Source organism: Corapipo altera, unplaced genomic scaffold (assembly GCF_003945725.1).
Source record: "Corapipo altera isolate COAL_440 unplaced genomic scaffold, ASM394572v1 98, whole genome shotgun sequence".
Lineage (NCBI taxonomy): Eukaryota > Metazoa > Chordata > Aves > Passeriformes > Pipridae > Corapipo > Corapipo altera.
Genome location: NW_020884914.1, coordinates 2,310,246 through 2,327,104, shown reverse-complemented (window position 1 = coordinate 2,327,104; position 16,859 = coordinate 2,310,246). Strand labels below are relative to the sequence as shown.

General features: G+C 36.7%; 1 protein-coding gene across 3 annotated transcripts in view; it reads left to right on the top strand.

The window, feature by feature from the left end:
• Positions 1-16,859, top strand: part of PARN (poly(A)-specific ribonuclease) — a 48,496-nt gene that overhangs the window by 30,455 nt on the left and 1,182 nt on the right. Inside the window, exons 22-24 of one of the 3 annotated variants that reach the window (XM_027655112.1) lie at positions 7,998-8,187; positions 14,606-14,799; positions 15,859-15,907. In XM_027655112.1, coding sequence (XP_027510913.1) covers positions 7,998-8,187; positions 14,606-14,799; positions 15,859-15,907 — 433 coding nt within the window. Of the gene's footprint in view, positions 1-7,997; positions 8,188-14,605; positions 14,800-15,858; positions 16,801-16,859 lie in introns of those variants that run through there. The other 2 variants (XM_027655111.1, XM_027655114.1) reach the window with 2 other exon arrangements.

Below are 16,859 nucleotides of genomic sequence, written 5' to 3'. Positions count from 1 at the left end.
TATTGTGGAAAGAACCGAATGCTTGCAGAATATTTAAACTGAATCTTTCTGGCACTGTTCTGTCTGTGTGTGGTTTTTTTTATTTTTTGGTGCTCTGACAAACAGGGAGGGTTGATCTGTGGCCTGCATGCTAGAAAACATGTTATTTGTTTGAAAGCTCAGGTGATTATAGTCTTTTATAGATTTTATGAAATCAGGTCAATAGATTCTCGTAGTGAAAGCAGTGAGCCAACCAAGCTGATAAACTACAGCAACCTCAGTTACCAAAAATCTGTGAGATTTTCACTGTAAAATTGCTAAAAACTCGTGGTGGTTTTTTGGGGGGTTTTTTGTTTTGTTTTGTTTTTTTTTGGTTTTGTTTTGGTTTTGTTTGTTTGTTTGTTTTGTTTTCTTTTCTTTTCTGTAATAAACAGGTCATAAAATTAATTCTTTTATTCTATTTCCTAGTCTTAAATTCTTTAATGAACTGCTTTGGCAATAAAAGTCACTGTTTGTACTTGTGATTTAGTGAGATGTGCTTATGTGAAGAACTTAGGAAAAACTAATAATGTGGCCTGGTTTTTAACCTGTTTATTTAAATGTCTACGTCTTCTGGACTGTATAAAAAGCCTTGGAGAACTGTCAAACAGTATGATACAACTCAAGATGTTGTTGCAGACCTACTTCTATGCTTACGTCTTAAAGATATTTCTGACTCTGAGCTGGTATTGATACATATAATTGAGAAAGCACTTGTGCAACAAAAGCATTTATTGGAACATAAATGGATTGAGAACATGAAGAGCGTTTGGAAGTTTTGATAAAGTGTTCAGATTTGCTTTATAGATGAACCTGAGCACTGCAAAAACCTCCAGACTTACTTTGCACCTTTTTAATAAGGGAATTGTGTGTGAAAAAAATGTGAAAATAGGATCAGTTTTGTAATAACCTGCGTGGAGTGTTATCTGATTCTAGGTCGACCAGATTTTTTAAACTCCATTTATATCTGGAAGGTGTCTTTATTTTTTAGTTGCAGCAGTGATCCAAATACAGAATATTTGGCTGAACTAATGTAAAGTTATAGACTTGAACAGCAGATGATTTAAAGACTGTTCTGCCATCCTTCCATGATAAACACACTCAGGATAACCAGCTGATGGATCTTTCTGGTTTCTTAAAAACTTATCTCCAATGCCTTTTAATTTTGTTCAGATTTGTAGGTGTTACAAGACAATTTAAAATATGATTTTTCTGTAGTACTAGTTTTGTGCAACTGTATCTAAGAGTTGTATTGAAATTCTGATAGTTGTCTTTCACATTTCAAATAATTAATTATGATACTGAACCTCTACAATGGCAGACCTCCTAAAATGTGACACTTTGTGTGAGCTGTTTCTGCTGTGCTCTGCTGAGCTTTGCTGTTGCTTCTGACTCTCCTGGCTTCAGGTGTTTTAAATGGACTAAAAGCTTGTTCATCAGCACCCTGGGAATATGTTGGATTTCTCATGGTAATATGCATAGAAATCCATTTTGAATGTGTAGGTCATAAAACATATCTGTTCATCCCCCAGTGCTCTTTAAAACAATGTTCCTCAGTTAGGTAATATTGTGGATGGTAACCATTAAACCCTGGTCCCAAACTGATTGATAAAACATTGGTCCATGTGCTTTTCTGTTTGAAAAGGATACATTTGATCAGCTGAATTCAACTAATGAGCAGCTCTTCAAATTTCACATGGGAATCAGTAGTGTGGGTGTTGCCAGGGAGAATGCACGTCCCAATTTTCTAATTGTTAAACTGTTACCCTGAAGAACCTATGAATCTTTGCAGAGCATAAAAAGACTTGTTTCCTCTTTTACTTATTTTCCCCTGAAAAATAAGTAGGGGAAAGGGCAGTATTTTCATAGGCAATTTTGGAGCTGCTCCTAACTTTCAAACTGAGTATGGCATGTTTAAAACACACAAACCAGAAACCTTGGAAAACGAGAGTCAAGACTTAAACTTTTCATTTTGCTGCCTGTAATAATGTCCAAGAATCTTCACTTTATTTGGTTATTCATGCGACTCACGTATTGGCAGCCTCTCTAATTCATTAGGAGTAGAAAAGGTTTGTTCTTGTACCAGATCATGTTACCCTTTACAGTTAGAACATAAACTTCAGCACCTGAAAACAATAATGGGCATTAAACACAATCTGTTTTCTACTGGAATTTGGTGTTCAAAGTAGGTAATTAATAAGAATTTGTTAAATGGTTAATATTCCTTTAGTTGGACGTCTGGGAGGCAAAAGTTTCTGTTGCCAAGTTGTGCTTCATGTGGGCTCAGCATTTGTGTCAGGCATGAAGCACATACTTGTGAAATGTGTGGCAAAAGATAAAGCAGTGTGTGCACAGGTAGAGCAAACCCCAGAACCAACTTTTGGCATACAATTCTGGCTTTTAGGTCTTGCATTTGACATGGTTATATGTTAATGAAAATAATGGGCAAGTTTATCAGTGGTACCTCAAAAATATACATGATTTATTTTCCCTTGGCAGTCAACACTTGCACTTAATTCTTTTTACCTAAGGCTCAGGTGTGCAGTTTAATAACATCTAAGTTCTGATTATGAATAACTTCTGCGATATTTTAAGACCACTGGTTCAATTTTAGAGTAATTTCAACTTGAGAATCTTCCTGGGAATGTTTTTCTTGCTGTTTTAAAATGCAATAAATACACTTAACTTGAAATTTTAAATACATGTGAAAAGCAACTGCTTGTCATAAATGGCAGGCATTGAAATAATGTTAAGTTCTTCCATGTGTTGGTGCCCTGATACATGAGCTCATACAGAATTTAGTGTGTGCAGGATATCTTCTTCCTCTAGGCACTGAGCAGGCCAATGTATTTAGACAGCAGGGGAGCAATGGACTAAAGCAGGTGCAGCAGCTGAAATTGTGATGGCCTTTCAATGATTTGTGTTTAAATCATTAATCTTTCTGAACTCGTGAGTTTTTCTCAGACAGGGCTGGACTTTATGGCTTATTAGTGTTTTTTATAAGGTTTACTGTAGAACCCTCTGCTTAGCATGAGTGCTTACTACCACCATTTCAAAATATGAAAGCATTTTGAGATCGTGCATGTATCAGGCTCTTCTCACTGAATTTGGGGAAAGGGCAGGTACTATGTACTGTAATACCCAGAGTCTTTGAAAAATTACATTAACAAAAATTCACATACTGTGTTCTCACCAAGAAGTTAATGGGAAGTTTATGCCAGGAGGTTGAAGCAAGGTTGGAGTCAGTCTCTTCTCCCAGGTAACAAAACAATAGGACAAGAAGAAATGGCCTGCAGTTGCACTAGGGAGAGTTCAGATTGGATATTAGGGAAATGCTTTCACTGGACTGGTTGTCAAGAATTGGAAAGGCTGCCCCAGGGAAGCAGTGGAGTCACTGTCCCTGGAGGTTTTTAAAAGGCACGAGACCAGGTGGTTTGGAGCAGGGGCCAAGGAGCAACATGGGATTCTCCATCTTCATCTCCTACCAAGAGGAAATCAGCTGAAATCTGACTGTGTGTTCCATTTCTGTCTGAAAAGTCCTGCAGGTCTGAGCTCTCTGTGCTTTGTGTAGTAACAGACACTGTGCCTTTCTGACCAGAGCAGAAATGTTCTGGACATGTTACACTTTGAATTTGTACACAGACAGATCTGAACACTTCACTAGTCATCCTCAAAGTTAAAATTCTGCAGTGTTTGTTCAAGACAATTCCTGTACTAGTAAATGCAGGGATTGAGATGTGGTGGATTTCTGCTTCTCTTCAGGAATCTTGACTGCACCAGGAAAATGAATTACTGGTTTTACAGTGGAACCAGTGGTATAAATCATATCTAGAGATAGCTATTGTACAACTTCCAGCGGTACTGATGTGGAATTAAGAAGACAGATTATAGACTTGCCTTCAAGGCACCTGCAGCCATACTTATTTCTCATCAATTAAGAAATAAACAAAAAAAACCCTAAACCCAAAATGCCCTTTGTACTCTGTAAGTTTGAATATATTAGTTTTTTTTTCTTAATGTAGAGTTGGAAGCATCGTGACCACCTTTTCATTTGATTTGGAGTTTTTGAAATGAGTTGAAACAAAAGCTGCAAAATGTATTACCGAGGTATTTAAACAGGGTGCAAAGGTTAAGCAGCTTGAATTCTTTCAGTATTTAAATGACTTCATCTTTAAGGGAGTTAAAATCCTTTATAAGAATCTACTTACATGTGCATAGCATGAGATGTCTCACTGGACTATACTGTCATCTGTGTTCTTCATCAAGAGAAATATTTTAAGTTTAAACGTTGCCTAAGGATCTTTCCCTTTCTTTGCCATCCTTTGTACTTGGCATTTTTTGTTTCTTCTGTAAAACTCTTTTCCTTCAGATCACTTAATCATTTTTCCATTTTCTCCAGTATGGAGATCCAAAGGTTTATTTTGGTTTGCTCTGTAACTTGCCATCCTCTTCATAAAGTGAACAGCTGCTTTGTCACCACATTGATGCTCCCTGTTCTGGATTCAGATACCAAGAGAGACGACAACCTTTGTAAAACACTCTTATTTTAAGTCTATTTTAGAAGAATGTGCCTATGCAGATTCTATCTTAAGCTAATACAGGAGAGGAAACAAAGGGATGGGCAGCACCATGTGCAAACTGGTGTTTTCAGTTTTGATACAGCCTGCAGATTGTTGCTGTTATAAAATAGAATTCAGAGACTATGGATCCTTCAAATTGTTAAATTACTTTTCTCCATCAGTCTCTAATACATTGATTCCTTGGAGCAAGAAAATGCATCTTCACCAGCCTTAATTTCTGTTTCTGTTCAGTCAGTGGTTTTTACTAAGTTGAGATTTTCTTCATGGATAGTGAAGATTAATGTAGTATTTTACCTCCCTTCATTTATGGGTGGTGGTTTTGTTTTTTTTTTTTAGCTCCTAAACAATTGGGTTTTTTGCAATTTTTGTAACCAGACTGAAGAAAATGGTCTAATCCACTGCACTTAGTTGTTTTTTTGGAATTAACCTTTTGTCAGGGCTAAGAGTAACATACTCCATAGGGCAATAACTGCTACATAGTTACTCCCAGGATTGCTTCTTTCCTGCTAAAGAAACGTTTAGGTGCAGCATGGACAGCCCTAGAAGGCAAGAAATAAGGCTGTGGAACCAAAGAGTGACTAATGAGAGTAAAAGAAAATACTGCCTTAGCTGCTCACTAATTGAACAGTCTGAGGCAGCAGCCCCATGTTTGAAGTAGAACATGATCAGATAAGATTGAGGCAGCATCGATACAAAGGTCACTTTGAGGCTTCACAGGTGAAATTTTACTTCAGGATTTCATAAGCCTGAGTGTTCAGTATTGCAGCCTTAATCTGTATAGCTCTGTGTATTTGTTTTATTTGTATATTGTTGCTTTTCTTTTACCTACACAGTTCTCTGACATATTTGTCTATTTATTAAGAGGCTTAATATTGTCAGTGGCCATCTGTCAGGATTTTACTCTGCATAAAAGCAAGGACTTGGCAAAAGAGTATCTTTGTACACATTCCTGTTGGATCACTCGACAACTGTCAGCCTGCTCAATATCTTGCCTGATAACTAGAGAAGATGAGTCCTCCAGAAATGCTTTTCCTAAAATAATTTGCAATTGCTATTATTCTACTTCAGGCCTGCAGATAATGTGTGGTGAAATGCAGCCGTGTAGAGTTGGTTACTAGGTCAGGTTTCTCACAGGAAGAGTTGTCTCCTCTCTTAAAATTTTAATAAATAAGGAAATAACTTCCCTAAGTTCTCTTTAGTTTGTTAGAATTCACAAAGCATTCTAGCAATGCATTTCTTCTGCTGGCAATGCAGAAGGATGTAACTGTATTTGCTTTGGTTGGCAATATGGACAGCATTCATCAAAAAAGCATCAGAGAAAATGTATTTTAAACTCTTACAGAGAGCTGCTCTTCAGCTCAAGACCATGCAAGATTGATTTATGTGTGTGTCTCCTTAGACTTCTCCATATGCCTTCATTTCAATTGCTCCATGATGAAGCAATATATTCAGCATGTAATATTTTATATTAAATATATATGCTGTATAGGTATATATTTGTGTGTCTGTGTGACATATGAATGGGTTGCTGTAAAATACATGCCTTATTTCAAGAAGGCAGAGTTGTCTTTGTTCGAAAATACTGACTCTTACACAGATTTATTTTAAAATTATTTTTAGCCTGCATATATTTTTATTTTTTTTCCTTTAAAAAGGGCTGAGTATATCAGGGAATTAAATGGCAGACCCGTAACTTTGGTTCGTAGTTTGTAGCAAAACAAATAACGTGAAATGGTTATTGTGTTTTAACAAATGACTGTGTAACAGATGATCCATGGTAACGCTGTGCTTGATTTTAGCAAGTAAAAACATACTTGAGTTTAACTAAACAAATGTTACCCCGAGGAATGTGGGCTGGCATGCAGCAAACTCCAGTGAGCCTTAGTAATTCATTCATGGTGCCTGCACCATAACTCCACGGGCAATAAATATGCTCCTAATTCCTGCAAACAGATCCTGTAACTTCACAGTTCAAAACAAATCTAAGGGGGGGTTTGCCTCACTCCTCTTGGTTAGTGCCCCAATCTCAGGAGCTCTTAATCAGAACTGCTGCTATTTATGTTTGGTATTAAAATTAAATATACAGCACTCTTGGCCCAGTTTTATGTGCATTACAAAGACTTTGCAGCAGCAGCATCTCTATGCCATGGCACATATTATAGGTAATTCATTCCACTGTAACATAGCAAATATACAGAATAGATGATCTGTCCTGAAAGAGGAGGAAAACCAAATCCACCCATCCACCCATATTCCTCAGCTTTTCTGAAATGCAGTGTTAGAGCTTGCCATTTCTACTCCTTGGACCAGAGGTGGCACAGAGTACCTGTACTGGAGATCACAACACTTCAGCTAGAAAAGAAAGTTGGCTTTGCATCTGAAATGGCTGCACAAAAATTGGAAGGACATAATAAAATCAGGATTTTGTCTCCACTACAATTATGGTATTTTTAAAATGTGCGGCCCGATTATGTGAAAAACAGCCTGGGGTTTGCTGGCTTGGTTTTGGTTTGTATTTAAACTGGTGTACTGGTTGGTTTACAATACTTTCTTTCAGAGAGTTAGGCTGGAAGCAGCAGAAGACACCAGTTGACAGTCAGTTTAATTTGCTGATTCATCTGTTACAGTGATGGCATCAGGCCAGAGCTTGGCTCGCTCGCTGAAGGCTGAGAGCTGTGAAGATGCTGGGACTTGAAGGAATGTTGTTAAATTGTTGCTGAGTGGAGGCAGTGAAAGTTTTTTTTTTCTTTATTTTTAAAGCTATTCTAATTTTGCATTGACAGAAATCCTTCTACCTTGAACTGGCAGTGTTTTTTAGTTAAATTGAGACCAAACATTAGAAAGATACAAGTTTGGAACAGCTGGATATTAGTTAAGTGCTTCTTCCATGGATATCTTGTGCAACCAAAAATGCAGCTCAAATAAGCTTATGTTTCACAGCAATCAAACAGAGTTTTGGCAAAGGCTTTGCAAATGTCGTCTTTTCCTGGCAGACTTGCAAAATAAACCTGCTGGGTTAAGTAATGAGACTAAAAGGGAAAAAATCCAGGAAATCTTTTCTTGCCAACAAGCAATCTGGAAGAGGGTTACGACTGAAGAATTGATCGTTTCTAATTTAAAAGAAGCATCTTAAGTAGATTTAACTCTTTTTGCACGAAGTCCGACCCTCAAAAGAGTTCTGAGCATCTAATTCAGACACTGAGACTTTTGGAGAGTGTGGCATTTGGGGTTGGTTTTGTTTTGTTTTTTTGTTTTAATTGCTAACAATGGAACTAGAAATGGTTTACATGAACAGAACAAACAACTCGCTGCGTCCTGCTTTTCAAAATCAGTTATTTCAAGGGAGGACATGCTGTCATTTCAGTGTTCTCTAGGTAACATCACTCTTCTTCTCCACAGCTGTAAACACCAGCAGGTATGCTGAAAGTTATAGGATCCAGACATATGCAGAGTATGTTGAGAACAAACATGAAGACAAACAGACAAAGAGAAAATGTACAGAAGACAGTTGGAAGGAGATGGAGAGGAAACGGTTAAAAACTCAGTGCACACCCTACATCTCCCAGAGTCGGTACTACTGTGTTAACAGGTGAGGTGACTTCTGCTTTGCCAACTCTAATATTTTTATTGCATTTTTGTTAGAAACCTGGCAATTTTCAGGTAGTTCTTAACTAATAAATGAGGGTTTTTTTCCTGCATTTATTTCTTTGCGTATAAATCAGTAGTGGTACGTCACCTGTCGCAAGATGAGAAGTGAAAGAGCAGAGAGAATTTCATCACTAATGTGATTAGACAGATTTTTAAATTCTGGGATCTTGGGGACAGGTCAAATCACAGCTTCTGAGCTTCATGTAGCAGCATCATTCCTTATAACCAAATTAAAAAATTTATTTTCTCTATTCATTTGATACTTTTGAATGGCTTCTGTCTTCTGATACTTAGCTGTCATCTTATAACCTTTTGAAGGCCATGCTGGTTTTTGGATGACTTTCCACGGTGATAATAGTGCAGCAAAGAAGGGCATGAATTACCTTCTTGAACAGTCCTGATGAAGTCACCCTTATGCTTCAGGAGCAGGATGGCAAATGATGATACTTACCTGGCTTTAACCTTTAGTATAAAACTTGAACAGGGTTTTAGTTCATTATTGAAGGACAAAATTAAGTCAGGACATGCTGCTTTTGATTCTGGCGCAGTCTGTTGCTGTATGTATTTCTTGTTCCATTTTTACCCTCGTCTTAATGACAGGTTTTGGATATGAGGGTAACAGGCAGCTTCTTTCTCAGTCATCTGTAGCTGTGTGTGAGAATGGTCTTTTAGTGTTAATATAACTGTATAATTAACCTATCAAGTTATTGCCATTCTTTCTATCAATTCTATATGAAAATATATGAAAATAAGTTTAAGTGGAATGTGCAAGCTACATTTCTCTAAGGTGGTGTTTTAGTTTGGTTTTTGGGGGGGGGATTCTCTCTCCTTCCCCACCCTGTGCTTAGACAGACCAAATATAATGGTCACAAAACCAATGCTGTCCCTTTTGCTGTATCTTTCTTGGGAATGCTATGACAAGTTCCAGCTCATTATATCTTCCTGTAAATGTTGTCTGTCATGTAACAAATATGCTCAACTTGTTCTGTTCTTGCCACTGACATAACCCTGTGATTTTGCAGGTGTGTATTTTGGCCAGCTGTCAGATGTTCATGGCTTTTGTCATGGTGGGAATTCTAAATGTGTTATAGACGTGTTTGATTCAAAAAACCATATGGAGGAACCTGGTGATAAAATCCATATCAAATGAAGTTAGTTTAATGGAACTGTTGTACTCAGTGAAACTTGGGAGTGTGTGCTGTGGAGAGATGGGGAGCTCTACAGATTGCCCTGGCACCAGCTTGGTTGTGGCTCAGATTTAGGTCTGTCATTAAATTGGTATCACAGGTTCTAGGCAGATAGTGAGGGTGACAGCACATGGAAAATAGTAAATGCAGAAAGCTGATTTGCTGTTGTCTTGTAAATAAGTTTGAGAATTGCCACATATGTATAATTTGGAAAATCACTGAATAAAATTTTCAGTGAATTCTTTCCTTTGAAGTTTGCCATACCCCAATGAGTTGTTTGCCTAAGCACTTAATCTTGGCAGGTTTTAATATATTTTTTCTATCTAGTGTTGTAAAATTTCACAAGAAGCAGCTTTTTGGTTTTAGATGATCAACACTTAGATAGCCTTGGATAGAAGGAATTATTTTGTTGACAGACCTTCTTTTGTAATTGATGTTACATGAATTTTTGTTCTCTTCTTACTCAGTTAATAAAGTGATTTTGTTCTGTCCCAAATTCCCTTTCATGCAGGTCTTTTGACATGAATTTTATTTTTACTTGTTACTAGTTAGATTGTATGCTTTTGTCAACTGATCTTTTGTAAATGCTTCCTCTGAAGTGTAATCTGGTTAGATATAATATGGAACTGCGAACCATGTGGTCTTTCACTCAAGAGGAACATTTTCTTTTTGTTTTCAGACAAAGGTATAGAATATACTTATATTTTTATATATTATATATAACCATTTTAATGTAAAATATAATAACTATAGCATAATATTTATATAAACAACCAGGACAAATATATATATGTGCATTTATATGTGTGTATATTTGTCCAGATTAATGTAAGTCCTATCTAGCTGAGCACTCAGTGCTGTGATGTATCCAGCAGCTGATCTCTTTTAATAGCTTCATGTTACTACATCCTTTATTTATTTATTATTTAATAAGCTTGCTGAATCAGTTCTGCCAAGGAGCACAGCTGCAGAGTAGCTGTTCCCCTCCACGATGACAATGTGTCCTGGCTACTTTTTCATTCAGTAATGGAGTTGTTGGGTATTTCTTGTAAGGAACTTTGTCTTAAACTGCCAGATTGATAAGTATGTAACAAAGACTCTTTAATCCCTGTCTTGTTGAAAAAATTGTAGTCCGTATTATAGAGGAATTACTCTTTAAAAATATGGTGTAATAGTATTTATAGCAGTCACAAGATAAAATCACTTAACGTGTATTCCTTGATGCTGCCACTGCTAAATATCAAAATTTATCCCAGTGGAAGTATGCCAGATTATTAATGTAAGATGGAGAACTGGAGGGAAAACTGAAGCATTTGACAAAACTTGAAGTAGTAACTCAGCTCCCCTTCTGTAAAGCCTTTGCTGTTCAGAACAGAGGTAGGACAGGGGTGGGACTGGCTGTGCTGTGCCAGCTCTGCCAGGGCTCTGAAACACCTGCATGTGAGAACCTTCCCTCAGCAAAATAGTGTTAAACCACAGAAAAGTCAAATAGGGTATGTTCTGTGTGAAACCAAGTATCCTGCTCTACTTTTACTTATTCTAGTTTTCCTGATCATCATCTAGGAATAGTAAAATAGAATAAGGCCAATGGCAAAGGACTAGTGTGAAGCACAGGAGGTGATGTGTCATTTTGCCTTACAAATTTTGTACTTAAAACTGCAATAGCTGCATCTTACCTCCTGTCAAGTCAGGGTGCTGTTTGTAGCACCACTTCCTTGAATGTCTTAATTTTGCTGGTGATTATCTAATTTTTGAAATGTTCAAGTATTTCTACCCATGATTCTGTTTTTTACAGAAAGGGTTTTTTATAGTGGTTTATTATAAAATAAAGGATAAGAATTGGGAGAAACTAAGTCATTAAATATATGGATAACAAATATTGCAAACCAGTTATTATAGTAGGCCAGTATTGTAGTGTTATTTCATGTGATTTCACCTGCTCTTAAGCTGAAATGACTGATTTTTATGATGGATCAGTATCTACTCCCACCCCTCTAATTTTATTCAAAGTGTCAGGAGAACACAATGTTTATGTTTTTGTTTAAATGAAATTTATTTGAAGTTGAAGGTCTGCATATATCCAGGCCAATTCAAAATGTTCTATTGTGATGAAGTGTTTCTTTTAAAACTCGAAAGTGCTTTCCCAAAATGGAAAATGTTAAATGCTGCATCATCATAATTGTTTTGCCACCTTTTGTCCCCCCTCCACCTGCTGATTCTTTCAAATTAATTATCAGAGCACTATTTGGATTGCTGATATTGAGTATTTGAAATGACATTACAAAGTCCATGGCCAGTTTAATCAGGTGGAGTCTGTGCCCTTTCTGGCAGTGCAGGACCTCCACATGCTGTTGATTCATCACTCTGTGATCAGTGCTCATGTGCTACTCATACTGCTGGAATTCAGTTCAAATTCCTTTTGATTAGAAATCAACAGAGAGAAATCAAGAACCAAATGCAGGTTTCCTGTTTCTCCCACCCTCCTGCAGTGCCATTCATCCTCACCAGGTGTGCCTGTGGGCTGGCACTGAAAGCAGCAGAAGGGAGAGCTTGGGGAAGAAGGATGGGTGGGAATGTTGGTGAAGAGCCTTGGGACCCCACTTCCCATTACCCCTGGCTGCTGGGAAAGCTGTACTGTTCACTAACTACATCTGCCAACTGCCAGTGTATAATAGGCTTTTGTTGTGGTGGGCCTTGTTTTTTTGGTGGTTTCTCAGCACCCCCACTCCCCCAAAAACCCCACAACTTGGCTAGTGATTTTATTTTTAAAATGAGAACAAACTCCATTTCAATATGCAAAAGAAATTTCAGAACCTCTTTAAATATATTCTTTAAAAAAAAAAATCAAATTATTGCTTGGATAGCAGTTGTACATGTGTGTTTTGAAACCTAAGTGTTGTGTAGTTTATGGATGGTGGAAATCTCTGTCTCTAAATGGTTCAGGTATCCAGAGTTTGGATAAATAATAAAGGAAGTTGATCCAAATTGGACAACTGCTGATATGTGTTAGTGTGTTTGAGTCTTAGTTGTTTCTCAGCAGACTAAGGAAATTGAGACAGACATATGGACACATCCAGAATAATGGGTATTATTGGAAAACTGAACTTTGCTCCAAGCTGTTCTCTAACTCAGATATACAGCCATATTAATTTGCTACTAAGTTCATAAATAATATTGCTGTAATCTTGAATCTTATTTTCGGTTAAAGAAGAATAACACACACAAAAAATCAACCCTTAGCCATACAATCAATGCATGAATGTAAAATAAAATTAATGTGTTGGGAGAAAGTAAGATGTCAACAGTTCTTGATTATAAAATTATGTTTATTTTGTATTTTATGCTGCCACTTTTTTGGTGTGTTTTTCCCCCCCCTAAAGTACCTGCAGGATGAATGTAAGGCCTAAATTAATTTCTATTTTGTACTTTGGTACACAGATAAATGTGCACTGAAAGGGAAGAACTTATTTCTCTTTATTCACGATAACTTCACAAGAGCCTTAAGCTGAAAAAAAATTAAATTCAGCCATAAGACCATTCATAAAGGGAGCTTCTTCCTGCAGTGATCCTGGCATCATAATTTATGGCTCTTGAGATTTTCTTCCTTATGTGTTTTCCAGAATGTCTTTCCCAAAAGTAGAATTCTTACAGGCTTTTCTAAACAATTTTTAAAAAAACATAGTAGTTTTTAATTCCCTAAATGCTCTTTCTTCACTAGATTTTTTTTTTCTTTCAAGCCCAGTTTTTGCCTGTTTTGCCATATTGAGTTGTGTATGTAGGATAAACAGTTCTATCCAGCTTTTTGGCTTCCATCTTTTTATTGATGGTAGTTGTGGTGTGACTCCAAATGATGATTTGTAAGAAATCATGCAAGAACGCCTTCTGTGTGTGAATGTTTGGAAGAAAAGCCAACTATTCATCAAAGTAAATGGTGTTTGTGCTCCTAAAGTGGAAGTAAGAGCATGAGACGTAATCATGTGTTTCATGTTTGTTTATTGCCTTTGGACATCCCAGAAAGAGTCTGTTTTAAATTGCAAAATGTTCAGCTGAAAAAATTCCATTTCAAAACCAAAACTGTACTGCCAAATTTAGAAGTCCTTCCTTTAGGTGAAACCTTATTGAAACACCATAATTCCCTGGTATTGATTAAAAAGAAAACAATACCTTGTAAAGCTTTGTTTTATAACACTATTAATATTTCAGTCACAGAGTGGAACATGGCTTAGATGCCTACAGCCGTGTTGTGTGGTCCCTAATGGAAAACTAAAGGTTCATAAGTCTAAAACTACCTTTTTTTTTAATTGGTAGTTCTAAAAGAGCATTAAATTAGACATTTAAATAGCTGGTGTTCACATATCTAGAAGTTCATAGTGGGAATTATTTTTTTAATTTAGCCCCTTTGCTACTGCATTCTTTCTTGTACTCATGCTAATTTGATTTTAATATTGTCATTTGTCTTTGAAGGGATCTTAACAATAGCATTGCAGTGGAATACAAACCTACCCAGTGTTATTTCAGTGTGTGCTGAATGAAGTGGAGCTCTGAGTTCATACCCTCTTAGTCAGGCTTTATTAGATACTACTAATGAAATGAGTGTGTGATTTTTTTTTTTGTGCTTTTTATTTAACCAACCCCATGGATAATAGGACTTTTCGCTTTGAAGTCAGATTTAAAGTTTATTATATGGAACTTGATGGTTTTCTCTGCCTTTATATAATAGAAATGCTTTTAAAACCCTCTGTAGTTCCAGGAGAGAGGATGAGGTGAACATGTGGAATCCTTCAATATGGAGATGTGTGTTTGAGGCTCAGTTGTGTGTAACTGGGTGTCTATTGACAGTGCTTTAACCATGAGAATAAAAGTTAAAACTAAACAGGGATAGAGAACAACTTTAATTACATTTCAGTTGAGTGATCTCATCAGAACAGCAGCCAAGCCTTAGGCATCTATAGTACAAAGAATGAATACCTTGATCTCCAGAAGATTGGATTAGATAACCAATTTATGGAATTTTATAGTTAAGTCAGGTCTTCCAGATAATGTCACTTCGTGGTACCACTTACTACAGTTTATTCTGCTACCTTCACAAGCATTTAATAGATGTACAACAACTAGTACCTATGTAATAGTAATCCTTGACTCATTCATAATCATCTCTCTTCTGTGTGCCAGTTTTACAGGTACCAGCACAGTGGGCAAGAGAAGCATGAGTCCTATTGAGGAAGAAACTGGTTCTGATGACATGGAAGAGGGAGAGGGCCAAGGTCCAGAATGTGATCAGACAGACTCCTGTGCAGAGGCCCTTCCAGATGGTAAGAAGAGAGCCAAAAAATTGAAAAAGATCAAGACAGATCAAGTTCCAGCAGGTGAGTGCAGTGTTGGTACAGGTTTTTGTTCTGTTTGAAAGTGCCCTGGGCCTGAACAGAACCGAAGTTGTTCTCTTGAATGTCTTTGCTTGTAGCAGTGAGTTACTCCATTACAGAGTGATGAATTTTGCATTATTCAAAAATTGGGAAAAACAAACAACAAAACCAAAACAAAACCAGAGAACCCACAAACAACCAAAACCCCACCCAAGACCAGCCAAATGAAGCAGAATGTAGTTGATTTATTACTTGCTTACTTTCTTTCTTAAGATAAAACTCTGAGTATTTTTTTAGCTATTCTTAATATTTTTTAACGTGACTTTCTGTTCAAGGTTATTCAATGTATTAGTCATCTAGAGCACTCCCTGTATTGAAATATATTCAAATATTCATAGATAAAACTTCATTTATATATCTGCATTAGCAACTTTTATCCAGAAAGTGGTATTGTATACCAAGCATCCTTTCTCCTGATTTGGCAGAGTAAAATCTTTCGTAGCTGATTCAAAAGCTGTGCTTGGAAATTGCTTTCTTCTTGCAATTTAGGAGGGCAGTTGGGCCATGTAAGCATATGCAAAATGACAGGAGTGTCTACTGTAATTCCAAGTATAAAATTCAGGCTCTGGATTTGGCATTATGGAAACATGCATTATCGGTATTAGTGTGATTCGTCTTTATTCTCCAATTAATTTGGGCTGGAAATATTCTTCACTGTCTTAACTGCCTTGAACAAAAATAACTACAAGTACACATGAGAAAGTAGTATTATTTAACTTTATCATCCCAGTTATTGCAAAACCAAAATTACTTAATTACTTGGATTAAAAATGCAGTATTTACTGTTTGGATAAGAAACCCGGTCTTAACCTTCATTCCCCCAACCCCCTTTTTTTTTTTTAAGTGCCTTTTCATAAACACTCTCTTGGTTTCTCTTTGTAAATATTGACTTGCCAGTAATGTATCTAGAACCTCACTCTACAGGAGAAAATATGTCTTAATGTGCTCTGAAAGAAAAAAAAAATTTCTTGATTTAATTTTTGTCCCATGACTGTCTTTTAGGAAGCCTCACCACTAGTTCCACTGGAATTTTTGAAGTCCCTGAAACATGGTAGGAAACAACTGCCTTAACAAGTGGAATTGATTGAAAGCAGTTGAGAGAATACACCTCTTGGAAGCCATACTTTATTTAAATAAAGTGGTGTTAACAAAGCAGTCTGTGTCCTGAAAATCAGTTTAATTATTTTAAACTGTTTATTGAACAATCACTGTCAGTTTTGCTTGTGTGTATATTAACCAGTATATGACTTGTTGTTGATCATGTGAAATCCTTGCTGTCGTAACCAATGTTAGATTTAAGAAGCAAGACTAAATGTATTTTGGTCACCTCCTTTGGCATGCTGGCTCTGAACTGTCCAAAACCAAGTGGCACTCCATGATTCCATGCTAGGCTGTCTCCTGTGCTTGGGGGGAGTTACCACGAATCTCCTCATATTTAGCTGTTTTTCCAGGCAGTATCAGTTTGCTGTCAGCATTCTGGAAACAGGTAGAACTGCAGTTTCACATATTGCTTTCTACCACTTACTTTATCTGGAAATATCTTTTGAATTTCTGTTCTCTACCCCCACCCCCTGTGCAGATGGTATTCATCTAAATGCCAGCTTTACACATACCTTACCCTTTCAAAAAACTGTAACTTAAAAGTTTCTCAAACATTAATTTCCTGGTGGGAGGTAATTTTTCTTTGTTTTCACATCTGTTGCTGTTTTCGCCTTTAAATTCTGGTTTGTTTCTTCCCTCCTTCTTCTTCCCCAGCTTGTGGGGCTTTTGTAAAAATGTTTTTTGTGATAAACCTGCTAACTGCACCAGCCCTTTATTTGTTTAAAAAAGGACCTGCATTGATAGATTTCAGAAAATGTTTGATATTTAACTTTTTTGTATCATGGAAATAAAAACAAAGTATGTATTTCCATAAAATGAAAATTAAAGACATTTTCTTAGGAACTCGTTTGTTTTTATTTATTAGCTTCTGAAATGTTTTTAGTGAAATCTTTTTTTTTTCT